Source organism: Salvelinus namaycush, chromosome 23 (assembly GCF_016432855.1).
Source record: "Salvelinus namaycush isolate Seneca chromosome 23, SaNama_1.0, whole genome shotgun sequence".
NCBI classification, from domain to species: domain Eukaryota; kingdom Metazoa; phylum Chordata; class Actinopteri; order Salmoniformes; family Salmonidae; genus Salvelinus; species Salvelinus namaycush.
The window spans coordinates 22,246,088-22,261,006 of record NC_052329.1 but is presented as its reverse complement, the minus strand read 5'-3'; the positions used below and the strand labels follow the sequence as shown (position 1 = coordinate 22,261,006).

General features: G+C 43.6%; 1 protein-coding gene across 1 annotated transcript in view; it reads left to right on the top strand.

The window, feature by feature from the left end:
* Positions 1-5,754: 5,754 nt before the first annotated feature.
* The window catches only part of LOC120018185 (replication protein A 70 kDa DNA-binding subunit-like), a 43,027-nt gene continuing 33,862 nt past the window's right edge, over positions 5,755-14,919 (top strand). The window contains exons 1-10 of the mRNA XM_038961242.1: positions 5,755-5,891; positions 6,096-6,146; positions 6,416-6,494; positions 8,105-8,213; positions 10,204-10,292; positions 10,456-10,527; positions 12,233-12,362; positions 12,447-12,549; positions 12,642-12,710; positions 14,138-14,330. Coding sequence (XP_038817170.1) covers positions 5,868-5,891; positions 6,096-6,146; positions 6,416-6,494; positions 8,105-8,213; positions 10,204-10,292; positions 10,456-10,527; positions 12,233-12,362; positions 12,447-12,549; positions 12,642-12,710; positions 14,138-14,330 — 919 coding nt within the window. The 5' untranslated portion in view covers positions 5,755-5,867. The remainder of the gene's footprint in view (positions 5,892-6,095; positions 6,147-6,415; positions 6,495-8,104; positions 8,214-10,203; positions 10,293-10,455; positions 10,528-12,232; positions 12,363-12,446; positions 12,550-12,641; positions 12,711-14,137; positions 14,331-14,919) is intronic.

The window sequence follows — 14,919 nt, the reverse complement described above, 5'->3', positions numbered from 1 at the left end:
CTGGCTGCTAGCTAGGAAAGGGTTTCTCCATTCTGGCTGCTAGCTAGGAAAGGGTTTCTCCATTGTGGCTGCTAGCTAGCTAGGACTGGGTTTCGCATTGAGGCTGATAGCTAGCTAGGACAGGGTTTGCGGGAAAGCAGCGCTCAGAATGCGGGTTCGAAGGACACTGTGTACCGGTGTCGCCCAGCTAGCAGCCTCCTTCGGTGGGGGTTTTCGGTGGTTGGCATCCAACGTTGTTGGTGCATTACGTTACCGCCACTTACTGTGCCAGAGTGGGCAAGACAGCGCCAGCAATCCAAACTATCGAATGTGATTTTTAGATGTACTCCCCATTTTAGCTAAGGACATAGCCAGAGACATAGCCCTCACCCTCCGATCCAACAGGTCCCAGACGTGCTCAATGGGATTGAGATCCGGGCTCATCGCTGGCCATGGCAGAACACTGACATTCCTGTCTAGCAGGAAATCACACACAGAACGAGCAGTATGGCTGGTGGCATTGCCATACTGGAGGGTCATGTCAGGATGAGCCTGCAGGAAGGGTACCACATGAGGGACGAGGATGTCTTCCCTGTAACGCACAGCGTTGAGATTGCCTGCAATGACAACAAGCTCAGTCTGATGATGCTGTAACACACTGCCCCAGACCATGATGGACCCCACCTCCAATCGATCCCGCTCCAGAGTACAGGCCTCGGTGTAACGCTCATTCCTTCGACGATAAACGAGATTCTGACCATCACCTGCTGGTGAGACAAAACCGCGACTTGTCAGTGAAGAGCACTTTTTGCTAGTCCTGTCTGGACCAGCGACGGTGGGTTTGTGCCCATAGGCGACGTTGTTGCCGGTGATGTCTGGTGAGGACCTGCCTTACAACAGGCCTACAAGCCCTCAGTCCCGCCTCTCTCAGCCTATTGCGGACAGTCTGAGCACTGATGGACGGATTGTGTGTTCCTGGTGTAACTCGGGCAGTTGTTGTTGCCATCCTGTACCTGTTCCTCAGGTGTGATGTTCGGATGTACCGATCCTGTGCAGGTGTTGTTACACGTGGCCTGCCACTGCGAGGACGATCAGCTGTCTGTCCTGTCTCCCTGTAGCGCTGTCTTAGACGTCTCACAGTACGGACATTGCAATTTATTGCCCTGGCCACATCTGCAGTCCTCGTGCCTCCTTGCAGCATGCCTAAGGCACGTTCACGCAGATGAGCAGGGGCCCTGGAAATCTTTCTTTTGGTGTTTTTCCAGAGTCAGTAGAAAGGCCTCTTTAGTGCCCTACGTTTTCATAACTGTGACATTAATTGCCTACTGTCTGTAAGCTGTTCGTGTCTTAACGACCGTTCCACAGGTGCATGTTCATTAATTGTTTGTGGTTCATTGAACAAGCATGGGAAACAGTGTTTAAACCCTTTACAATGAAGATCTGTGAAGTTATTTGGATTTTTATGAATTATCTTTGAAAGACAGGCTCCTGAAAAAGGGACGTTTCTTTTTTTGCTGAGTTTAGATTTTGCTCAATAGGGAAAGCACCAGTTCTTAGTAGTTACGGGTGCATACTCACGCTGGCCAGAAGTAAAGTGTATGAGTAATACTTCAGCTACAGCCACGGTAGATACACTCTGGGGAATGTTCTCAGCCTACGGGTTAGTTGAGGAGCGTGTTTCAGACAATGGGCCACAGCTCATATCAAAAGAGATGGAGACATTCTTCCAGATGAATGGGGTGAATCACATCAAGTCAACTCCGTATCATGCGGCTTCAAATGGCGCAGCAGAGCGACTTGTACAGAATCTAAAACAGGCTCTAGAAAAGTACAAACATCAGGACAGTCTGTACAGCATAGTGTGGACAACTTTCTGTTTGCCTACAGGAATACGCCACATGCCACAACTGGATAAACTCCAGCAGAGTTGTTCCTAAAACGACAGGTTAGAACAAGGTTATGACTGGTTAAACACAGTTTTTAAGCTGACACGCAGTCTAAGATACGGGACAAGGAGGTCGGCAAGCGTCTTCATTTTTTTCAGTCAGAACAAACAGTGCTTGTCCGGGTTTACCAGGGAGAAGAGAGAGAGAAATGGATACCCGGGGTTGTGAATAGGGTACTTGGTCCTGTAACCTACTTAGTGCAGACTGAGGGAAAATTGTGTAAGAAGCAAGTGGATCAAATGATGATGCGACACAATGAAAGAGAAGACCTGAATGTGTCAGAGTGGAACATTTCTGATTGGGACTTGGGAACAACGACTGTGACAGGCACGCATACAGAGACACAGATTGTGCCAGGCCGTGTGCCTGAGGCCCCTAAGCGTAATGAGAGGCCAAAAAGGGTCAGAAGGCCTCCGGACCAATTGGATCTGTAAACAGGTTGTATATGAGTTGATAAGTGAAAAACTGTTTTGGAAAACCCACAATGTTCATCAAGGATGTTTTCAAAGGAAGTGAGAATTTCCAGGGAGGAGTGTGGTGTATTGAGAAATGTATTATGTGTTAATGAGTTTAGATGTAAAATGGTTGCAAATAGCCAATGGGATTTGTATGCAGCGGTTGAGTTATTTGAATTAACAAATGATAATGGGGTTTCCGTTCTTGCATTGAAGTGATAAGGGCGGTAAAATTTCAATGATGTACAGTGCCTTGCAAAAGTGTTCACCCCCTTGGTGTTTTTCCTATTTTGTTGCATTACAACCTGTAATTTTAAATGGATTTTTATTTGGATTTCATGTAATGGACATACAAAATAGTCAAAATTGGTGAAGTGAAATGAAAAAAATTACTTGTTTCAAAAAATTCTAAAAAATAAAAATGTGAAAGTGGTGCGTGCATATGTATTCACCCCTTTGCTATGAAGCCCCTAAATAAGATCTGGTGCAACCAATTACCTTCAGAAGTCACATAATTAGTTAGATTGCACACAGGTGGACTTTATTTAAGTGTCACATGATCTGTCACATGATCTCAGTATATATACACCTGTCTGAAAGGCCCCAGAGTCTACAACACCACTAAGCAAGGGGCACCACCAAGCAAGCAGCACTATGAAATCCAAGGAGCTCTCCAAACAGGTCTGGGACAAAGTTGTGGAGAAGTACAGATCAGGGTTGGGTCATAAAAAAATATACGAAACTGAACATCCCACGGAGCACCATTAAATCCATTATTAAAAACTTGAAAGAATATGGTGTAACAGTATAACTTTAGACCGTCCCCTCGCCCCGACACGGGCGCGAACCAGGGACCTTCTGCACACATCAACAACTGACACCCACGAAGCGTCGTTACCCATCGCTCCACAAAAGCCGCGGCCCTTGCAAAGCAAGGGGCAACACTACTTAAGTCTCAGAGCAAGTGACGTAACTGATTGAAATGCTACTAGCGCGCACCCGCTAACTAGCTAGCCATTTCACATCCGTTACACTCACCCCCCTTTCAACCTCCTCTTTTTCCGCAGCAACCAGTGATCCGGGTCACGGCACCAATGTAACAGTATAACTTTAGACCGTCCCCTCGCCCCGACACGGGCGCGAACCAGGGACCTTCTGCACACATCAACAACTGACACCCACGAAGCGTCGTTACCCATCGCTCCACAAAAGCCGCGGCCCTTGCAAAGCAAGGGGCAACACTACTTAAGTCTCAGAGCAAGTGACGTAACTGATTGAAATGCTACTAGCGCGCACCCGCTAACTAGCTAGCCATTTCACATCCGTTACAATGGCACCACAACAAACCTGCCAAGAGAGGGCCGCCCACCAAAACTCATGGACCAGGCAAGGAGGGCATTAATCAGAGAAGCAACAAAGAGACCAAAGATAACCCTGAAGGAGCTGCAAAGCTCCACAGCGGTGATTGGAGTATCTGTCCATAGGACCACTTCAAGCTGTACACTCCACAGAGCTGGGCTTTACAGAAGTGGCCAAAAAAAAAAAAGCAAACATGTTTGGTGTTCTCCAAAAGGCATGTGGGAGCTGAGACTAAAATTGAGCTTTTTGGCAATCAAGGAAAACGCTATGTCTGGTGCACACCCAACACCTCTCCTCACCCCAACACCATCCATATTTTTCATCGCCCGGGACTGGGAAACGGGTCAGATTTGAAGGAATGATGGCGCTAAATACAGGGAAATTCTTGAGGGAAACCTCAAATCTTCCAGAGATTTGAGACTTGGACGGGGGTTCACCTTCCAGCAGGACAATGACCCTAAGCATACTGCTAAAGCAACACTCGAGTGGTTTAAGGGGAAAATTTAAATGTCTTGGAATGGTCTAGTCAAAGCCCAGACCTCAATCCAATTGAGAATCTGTGGTATGACTTAAAGATTGCTGTACATCAGCGGAACCCATCCAACTTGAAGGAGCTGGAGCAGTTTTGCCTTGAAGAATGAGCAAAAATCCCAGTGGCGAGATGTACCAAGCTTATAGAGACATACCCCAAGAGACGTGCAGCTGTAATTGCTGCAAAAGGTGGCTCTACAAAGTATTGACTTTGTGGGGGGTGAATAGGGGTCAACCTGTTTTTTTGTCTTATTTCTTGTTTGTTTCACGATAAAAAATCTTCAAAGTTGTGTAAATCAAATGATACAAACCCCCCCCAAAATCCATTTTAATTCCAGGTTGTAAGGCAACAAAATAGGAAAAATGCCAACGGGGGTGAATACTTAAGCAAGCCACTGTATTGGAGAGTTGGGCTGAAGACACTGTAGAGAGTAGTTGACTGTAATGTGTTAAGGTGAACATTAAATAAATCTGTTCCGTTTATTATAAGTACGTTTTGGAGTTTTCAGTAAAAGATCCCAGCATCTTAGGATGCAACAAACCACACCAGGAATTATCTTCAGGTATTCAACCTGAACATCCATCATCACTCTTAAGATGACTCCTTTGACGGGGGCTCTACTCCGATGTTCAAAACGTAAAACTTCCGTTGTCCGGATTCTTTTGAGGCCCACTGCTATCTTCCTCTGCTTGTCAGAAATACAATTAATCAAAATAAAACCACTATTGGTCACTGACAGACTCCACTTTTCCAAGCGCATACTTCACCATTTGACACTTCAAACGGTTTCCCACATATGCATCCTTACCACAGATAACGTTAGACCAATGAGAATTAGAACACCTTTGTCCTTACTCAACAACCGCATCCCAACAAGAAGCGATTCATTATCATTTATGATTTTCCGCCTCCCAAATTTTGTAACAATGCAGAGGGCTCTATATAGCTCTGCATTGACATGATTGAAGGTTGAAGGTAAGTGTGGGCGTGAGGTCCTGTATAAACACAAACTCACTTCCTTGACAACTTCTTTCACAACAGCTCTGCTCAGCGAAGCACAATACATTTGAATGCCCTGACTTCTTCAGAAGCCGTATCACCGTAAATGCTGCATGGCCAATGCAGACTCCAGATTGACCATGTAGCGCCTTGTTTTCCTTCAACAAAGATGGTTTTCATAAATGTTGCAGGATTTGCAGGACATCTAATAAAAGGAGCAGCTATTCATATACAACTGTTATTTTGTGTCTTCTTATAAAGCAATTTTAGACATTGCAATGCCTAACTATATAAACACTTTTTTACACGTTTAACCAAAGTTTCATAGAGGCCCGTTGGCTCGTCACGCTGTTCTAAGGTCAGCTAATTTTACCCCCTTTTGCTAAAGGTGGTCTTGGCGAGTGTAAACTGATCCTAAATCTATAAGAGAAACCGGAAGACTTAGCAGTAGATGACGCGATGACGTCATGAACAGTTCGCGCGTTCAGGGATACATTTGGCGCCACAGACGCAACACTGCCACTGTAGAAGTGAGATTGTCCTCTCTGAGTTAAAACATACATTTTCACCCTACATAGCTATAAACTCAGCTTCAACATGCTGACAAATGGAGCGATAGAGGTAGGTGGTGGCATTTTATGACATACCAGAAAGCATGCAAACAAAGTGTTCCCAGCATCGAGGAAGATGGTTTTCAGACGGGGACTGTCTGCACTGTGTGCTGACTTGCTGCTTTGTTGTGCTAGCCACAATGCTAGCTTACGTTAGCTAGCCATCTATATATATTTTTCATCTGTCTTAAGCTGTGTTCTACTCTTTCAACAGGCCCTAACCAAAGGCTCTAATGATTTACAAAACCCCATACTTCAATTAGTGGTGAGTATGAATGGATGTGGAAGTAGCTAGCTAACGTTAGCTCACTAACTTTAGCGAACTTAACTTGTTAGTTGGCCAAGTTAATAGGGCCAACTGTTGAAGAATGACTACTGGCATTGTCAACAATTAGCTAACTTGGACAGTATGGACATAAACAATTTAAGACAAGGATATTCCCCAAGATGGTAATACAGATTTCGACCACTGCTAGATTTGTCGACATTGACCAAGATCATTTCGACCGCACTCCTGTATTCATATTATTTCAGAACATCCGTAAAATTGATGGAGGCAGTGGACCAGCCCGCTTTCGTCTGATGATGAGTGATGGACAGCACTCAATGTCCTGTGAGTAGAACTATTCCAAATCCACTCCACCACCTGTTCAAAGTACACACAGAAATGGTTGTAGGGCAGGAGGCAGGTGACCATTACAGGTGGCACATTTTTATTATTATGATTTTTTTATTTCACCTTATTTAACCAGGTAGGCTAGTTGAGAACAAGTTCTCATTTACAACTTCGACCTGGCCAAGATAAAGCAAAGCAGTGCGACACAAACAACAACACAGAGTTACACATGGAATAAACAAACATACAGTCAATAACACAATAGAAAAAGTATATTTACAGTGTGTGCAAATGAGGTAAGGTAATAAATAGGCCATAGTGGCAAAATAATTACAACTTAGCAATTAAACACTGGAGTGATAGATGTGCAGAAGATGAATGTGAAAGTAGAGATACTGGGATGCAAAGGAGCAAAAATAAATAACAGTTTGGGGAGGTGGTTGTTGGATGGGCTATTTACAGATGGCTATGTACAGGTGCAGTGATCTGTGAGCTGCTCAGACAGCTGGTGCTTAAAGTTAGTGAGGGAGTAATGAGTCTCCAGTGATTTTTGCAATTCTTTCCAGACATTGACAGCAGAGAACTGGAAGGATAGGTGGCCAAAGGAGGAATTGGCTTTGGGGGTGACCAGTGAAATATACCTGCTGGAGCGGAGCGCGTGCTGCTATGGTGACCAGTGAGCTGAGATAAGACAGGGCTTTACCTAGCAAAGACTTATAGATGACCTGGAGCCAGTGGGTTTGGCGAAGAATATGAAGCGAGCTAAACATACATAGCATTGCTTTGTGGTAAAGGCATGCAAAGAAAACTAATGTTTTCTGTTTGGATATTATATGCCAGTATTTTAAATTAATGGATGGTTCAAATTGTATTGGATATGTAGTAAATGTCAAGGTATCAGTTTAAATTAAAGTCAAGGATATTCTTAATGGAGATGTTAGAGACCTGCCAAATGAAGCTGTTGAGAAACTGCACCCCATTGTTGTAAATCCATAGTGCAATCCTGTCGTAATCTGAATTACACCAGGAGCTAGACTTCAAAGACAACAGGGTAAATCAAAAGTGGTTTTAGTCTTTTTCCACAGTCTCACCCTGAAAATATCAAGGTAAATCGCTGACCTAAGAAAGAGGGGCACTTTGGAGTGTTTTGTGCTGTGGATGTGATTTATGCTGTGGATTGCCTGGGGCAAACCAGCAGGAGGTAGTCAGCATTCAGTAAAAGGACTAGAGAGCTGGAAGTCATCAAAGAAAAAAAACATGAATCAATTTCTTCCTTTTAATTTGGCATAGTTTAAGAAGTATTGTGATAACATAGTCATGAAAAAATAAGACCTATTAAGGAACATATTTTTGGGATCTAAATCTATCTTCATCCCAGACTAGACTGAGCTGCAATTGGCTCTGTTCCATGTTTACTACCAAGGATCCCATGTTGTTTGTATCTGTTAGTGGTGGGGGTTTAGTTGGTCGATGCATATCATCAGCTCTCATAGACAAAGACAGACTAACACAAGCAATGGGCGTGTGCAGTGGGTGGCCACCCTCTACTGCACTGCCGATGTTTGTATTGGTCTGTCTTGTCTCTAACATCTCTATCCCTCCTGTAGCGTTCATGCTCTCCACCCAGCTCAACCCAATGGTTGAGGACAACCGACTGGCCCCAAACTGTATCTGTCAGCTGAAGAGGAACGTGACCAATGTCTTAAAGGATGGACGGTATGTTGCTTCTATCTTTTGATCTTTTCACGTTTTCCTGCCTACAGAAGGACTAACCCTTTACTTTCCATTTCTATTGGAAACATGGTTTATTATTCAAATAACTTTAATGTAGGCTAGCTGTTCCTGTAGGCCCTCCTTGATGCTGCATCATTTTTCTCCTTTTGATAAATTGTCTGAGATGAGTCAAACTTTTAGAGCTGTTAGTATGGGGACACACAATGGATATGCACATACACACACACATATATATATATATATATACATACATACATACATACATATACACACACACTTGAAGTCGGAAGTTTACATACACCTTGGCCAAATACATTTAAACTCTGTTTTTCACAATTCCTGACATTTAATCCTAGTAAAAATTCCCTGTTTTAGGTCAGTTAGGATCACCACTTTATTTTAAGAATGTGAAATGTCAGAATAATACTAGAGAATGATTTATTTCAGCTTTTATTTATTTTATCACAATCCCAGTGGGTCAGAGGTTTACATACTCAATTAATATTTGGTAGCATTGCCTTTTAACTTGGGTCAAATGTTTCGGGTAGCCTTCCACAAGCTTCCCACAGTAAGTTGGGTGGATTTTGGCCCATTCCTCCTGACAGAGCTGGTGTAACTGAGTCAGGTTTCTAAACCTCCTTGCTCACACACACGTTTTTAGTTCTTCCCACAGATTTTCTATACGATTGAGGTCAGGGCTTTGTGATGGCCACTCCAATACCTTGACTTTGTTGTCCTTAAGCCATTTTGCCACAACTTTGGAAGTACGCTTGGGGTCATTGTCCATTTGGAAGACCCATTTGTGACCAAGCTTTAACTTCCTGACTGATGTCTTGAGTTGTTGTTTCAATATATCCACATAATTTTCCTCCCTCATGATTCCATCTATTTTGTGAAGTGAACCAGTCCCTCCTGCAGCAAAGCACCCCCACAACATGATGCTGCCACCCCGTGCTTCACGGTTGGGATGGTGTTCTTCGGCTTGCAAGCCTCCCCCTTTTTCCTCCAAACATAACGATGGTCATTATGGCCAAACAGTTCTATTTTTGTTTCATCAGACCAGAGGACATTTCTCCAAAAAGTACGATCTTTGTCCCCATGTGCAGTTGCAAACTGTAGTCTGGCTTTTTTATGGCGGTTTTGAAGCAGTGGCTTCTTCCTTGCTGAGCGGCCTTTCAGGTTATGTCGATATAGGACTCGTTTTACTGTGGATATAGATACTTTTGTACCTGTTTTCTCAAGCATCTTCACAGGGTCCTTTGCTGTTGTTCTGGGATTAATTTGCACTTTTCACACCAAGTACGTTCATCTCTAGGAGACAGAACGCATCTCCTTCCTGAGCGGTATGACGGCTGCGTGGTCCCATGCTGTTCATACTTGCATACTATTGTTTGTACAGATGAACGTGGTACCTTCAGGCGTTTGTAAATTGCTCCCAAGACTGAACCAGACTTGTGGAGGTCTACAATGTTTTTTCTGAGGTCTTGGTTGATTTCTTTTGATTTTCCAATGTCAAGCAAAGAGGCACTGAGTTTGAAGGTAGGCCTTGAAATACATCCACAGGTACACCTCCAATTGACTCAAATTATGTCAATTAGCCTATCAGAAGCTTCTAAAGCCATTACATCATTTTCTGGAAATTTCCAACCTGTTTAAAGGCACAGTCAACTTGGTGTATGTAAACTTCTGACCCACTGGAATTGTGATACAATGAATTATAAGTGAAATAATCTGTCTGTAAACAATTGTTGGAAAAATTGTTTGTGTCATGCACAAAGTAGATGTCCAAACCGACTTGCCAAAACTATACTTTGTTAACATGAAACTTGTGGAGTGGTTGAAAAACTAGTTTTAATGACTCCAACCTAAGTGTATGTAAATGTCTGACTTCAACTGTATATATATATCATCCATGTGTTTAGTCTTTGGAATGTTATTTATGAAGCAGTTGTTAATCTGTTTTTCTTTTCAGGCGTGTGGTGATCATACTGGACATGGAGGTGGTGAAGTCTGCTGATAAGGTCGCTGGAAAGATCGGAGAGCCCCAGCCTTACGTGGAAGGCGAGTCTTCAGCCCATACTGCATTTCTAACCATCACAATATCATACGGCTTAGGGGGACAGAAGTTGAACAAATGTTTGAATCCAGACATGGATATAGCCTACCATGTTGAATGTGCAGTTTACTTGAGTTTTGACCTTTCACTTCCTCATCTCCCTTGCAGGTCAGAGTAAAGCCCCACAGTCAGCCTCCAATCCCTCAGTCCACCCCCTGCAACCCCAGAATGGAATTGATGGTATACAACTCCAGATCACTCACTTTGCTTTTAAATCTGTCTTTTCATCATGTACCAGGAGTTGAATTGAGAGGTTGGGTCATGAATGGACTGTTTTCTCAAGATACATTCCTAATGTTTGGCAGCTATATGTATTTATTTAAAATGATTTAGAAGGTTACAAAACATTTCAATATAGGTTATTTTCTTTCAGTTTACAGTAGATGGCAGCATTTATGCAAAATGGACAAATGTTGGTTAAAATCCTCAGATCTACTGAACATATGACTGCTGCTGTTTTTGTCAGAACGCTTAGCTAATTAACATTTGGCTCTTGGGTATATGCAGTCATCTGTAACATTATACTTATCTTACTAAGATGGTAGTTGACCCATGTGATGCTGATAAGCACAAAATATTAGGTCTATATTCGGTCTCTTTGTTGCAAATAAGACAGTAAAATCAGTCTTAGAGAAAATCTATAAAACATACATGCTGCTGGTGAACCATCTGTACTTCACACAGGGTATTATTTCCAGTAGTCTAGATGTGCTCGCCAGTCAGACTGTAAATTTGGTTTTGAATTGGATATGATCTGAGTATACAGTAGTATTGATGGTTTTCAGCTCTTTCGACAGTTCCCTTTTCGTCAGGTAATTAGGTAAGCACTTGGTTATAATTAGTACTGAAATAAAATGGTAATCATGCCATGATGAGAGATGGTACGTGATGGGTAGCCTAATTATCAATAATATGCTACTGACATTGATTCCAAAATATACATATTTTGTTCTACTTTAATTTAGCATGTATTTTTACTAATACTCCCTAAATAGGTGTAAGCGAAAGTGTGCAGGTAATTAATGCTTAATTCTAAACCCATCTCGTGACTGAATTACCATTTCTAATCATTGCACAGTACAAGTGTTTACTCAGTTATTTCATGAAAATATGCAGGGCAAAATGAAACTTTTCTTAGTGCTAACCTACAGTATCATAAGGCATTTTGTGAACCATGACAGATGAACTCTTAGCCCAATCTACTGCTTCAGGAGCTTATATCATCTTATGGTCCAGGTCATAGGTATTCATCCCACTAATCTGATGTCAGGGAATTGAAGTAGTGATGGTGAGCTGCATCCTCATCAGCACAGTTATTATTGTTCAGTTGTGTGGCTGTGCTGCTGGATCTGGGGGCTTAATTACTAGAAATGCAGTGGTTGGCAAAGTGGACTCTCTGAGCTGTAATCCAAAGTGTGAGACGCACACAAATCAAATGTGCAGCTAGCGTTTGTCCGGACAGAGAAACCTCAAAGTCAGGCCTCATGCACCAATTTCCTTTGGGAAGAGCAGCTTTGCTTTGTTATTTCACACTTCTGTCTGCTTTGAGTCTGATATGTGAATCATCATCTCTCTCACAGAAACATCTCATACTCACACAACTTAGTTTGTCTTGGGGGGGGGTGTCTCCTCTCCTACTATCCCAAATCTACCGCAATAAATCCACTACTCTTCCTGATTAAGATTTTCTGTGATGCGAGACTACTTTCATGGAGTGAGATAATTACATTGATCAAGGAGTTGTGATCCAAAGAAATTAGATTTTTGAAATTCAGCCCTGATGAATTATGGATGTCTATTCTTTTGAGTTTGCCACTCCATCACTGCTCTCTATATGCACCAATAACACCTCTGTTCTCTTTTTAATTTCCCTATCTATCATAAGGCTCCATGTACAAAGGTCCCAGCAGAGAGTTTGGGGGGAAGAAGGGCATGCCTCCGTCTGCCATGCCCAGCACTCCTGGGGGATCCGCCAAAGTCGTGCCCATCGCCAGCCTCAACCCCTACCAGTCAAAGTGAGTGGTCTTCTTCTTATATTCGTCTATGGTTGAGTCCCACATGGCACCATATTTCCTATGTAGTGTACTACTTTCTATCAGGTGGACCATCCGAGCCCGTGTCACCAACAAGAGCGGCATCCGCACCTGGAGCAACTCTCGTGGTGACGGCAAGCTGTTCTCTATGGAGATTGTGGATGAGAGTGTGAGTAAACGCTAACAAAAAGGGTTTCTCGTGTTGCCGTGTTGGATCGTGTGGAGCTAGTCCGTAGCTGACTGTGTTGTGTGTTGATGCAGGGAGAGATCAGAGTGACTGCCTTTACCCAGGAGGTGGACAAATTCTACAGCATCATCGAGACTGGCAAGGTGAGAGGAACTGCCTCATATTAATGATGCTTATCCACCATATGTCTGTCACTTTGGCAGATTTGGGTCAACTGAGTAATCAATCTCAATGTGCTATTGCCAATACCTTTTGATTTGTGCAATGTGCTGAATTGGATATAATACACTGCTCAAAAAAATAAAGGGAACACTTAAACAACACAATGTAACTCCAAGTCAATCACACTTCTGTGAAATCAAACTGTCCACTTAGGAAGCAACACTGATTGACAATAAATTTCACATGCTGTTGTCCAAATGGAATAGACAACAGGTGGAAATTATAGGCAATTAGCAAGACACCCCCAATAAAGGAGTGGTTCTGCAGGTGGTGACCACAGACCACTTCTCAGTTCCTATGCTTCCTGGCTGATGTTTTGGTCACTTTTGAATGCTGGCGGTGCTTTCACTCTAGTGGTAGCATGAGACTGAGTCTACAACCCACACAAGTGGCTCAGGTAGTGCAGCTCATCCAGGATGGCACATCAATGCGAGCTGTGGCAAGAAGGTTTGCTGTGTCTGTCAGCGTAGTGTCCAGAGCATGGAGGCGCTACCAGGAGACAGGCCAGTACATCAGGAGACGTGGAGGAGGACGTAGGAGGGCAACAACCCAGCAGCAGGACCGCTACCTCCGCCTGCAAGGAGGAGCACTGCCAGAGCCCTGCAAAATGCCCTCCAGCAGGCCACAAATGTGCATGTGTCTGCTCAAATGGTCAGAAACAGACTCCATGAGGGTGGTATGAGGGCCCGACGTCCACAGGTGGGGGTTGTGCTTACAGCCCAACACCGTGCAGGACGTTTGGCATTTGCCAGAGAACACCAAGATTGGCAAATTCGCCACTGGCGCCCTGTGCTCTTCACAGATGAAAGCAGGTTCACACTGAGCACATGTGACAGACGTGACAGAGTCTGGAGACGCCGTGGAGAACGTTCTGCTGCCTGCAACATCCTCCAGCATGACCGGTTTGGCGGTGGGTCAGTCATGGTGTGGGGTGGCATTTTTTGGGGGGGCCGCACAGCCCTCCATGTGCTCGCCAGAGGTAGCCTGACTGCCATTAGGTACCGAGATGAGATCCTCAGACCCCTTGTGAGACCAAATGCTCGTTGTCAGCACATTCAACTATGTAAAGAAAAAAGTATTTAATAAGAATATTTCATTCATTCAGATCTAGGATGTGTTATTTTAGTGTTTATTATTATTATTTTATTTTTTTGAGCAGTGTATGATATAATGATACAAATCTGAGATGAATGATTCTCTCCAAAATGAGTCACACGACAGTAGCAACATGATCCTCTGCTTCAGATCCTCTGCAAGGCTTTATTTACCGCCTACATCAGTATTCAGCTGAAATGAATCCTGTGTCCAGATCTATTTTAGATTTGAACTTTATCTGATCCATGTCCAGGTGTTCTACATCTCCAAGGGATCCCTGAAGATCGCCAACAAGCAGTACTCATCCCTGAAGAATGACTATGAGATGACCCTGAATGGAGAGTCCACCATCATCCCCTGTGAAGACACCCAGGACGTACCCATGGTGCAGTGCAACTTCGTCTCCATCGCCGACCTGCAGGCCCGAGAAAAGGACACCATTTTGGGTAAGGAGCAGGTGTAGCAAAGGTGGAGAGAACGGGGTGGGTGGTCCAGGCAGGGCTGGCGGTGCATGATAACCGTAATTAATAACAGACTTAGCTTATTATTATTATCCTATCATAGGGATGGCTTCAATAGAGTGGTAGGGCAGCGTAGGGGAGATGGATGCTATGGCAGCAGCGGGAAGCTGGTTGCGCTGTGGAGGTTGAGGTAATTCTAAGAGCAGATATAAAAGTCATTAATAACACTGATGACAGTAATGGCCTGTGGCGCAGATTGACTTTGGGCCCTATGGCAGAAAGGAGGGAGAAAACTGGTAAAATGAGTTAGCAATAAGCCGTAGTCAGCGTCCCAAATGGCACTCTGTTCCCTATATAGTGCACTACATTTGATCAGGGTCTAATGGCGCCGGTCAAAAGTAGTGCACTATGCAGGAAATAGGATGCCATTTGGAACTAATCATAAATTGTAATGACGCTAATAGACTTCTTGCAGCTTGTAGTCTAACTGTATAGTCATTTCTCTTCAGGACCAGCAGGCGTCAGCCCAGCCAGCCTCGTGATGTTGAAGACATCTTCTTAAGCATGCTTAAAT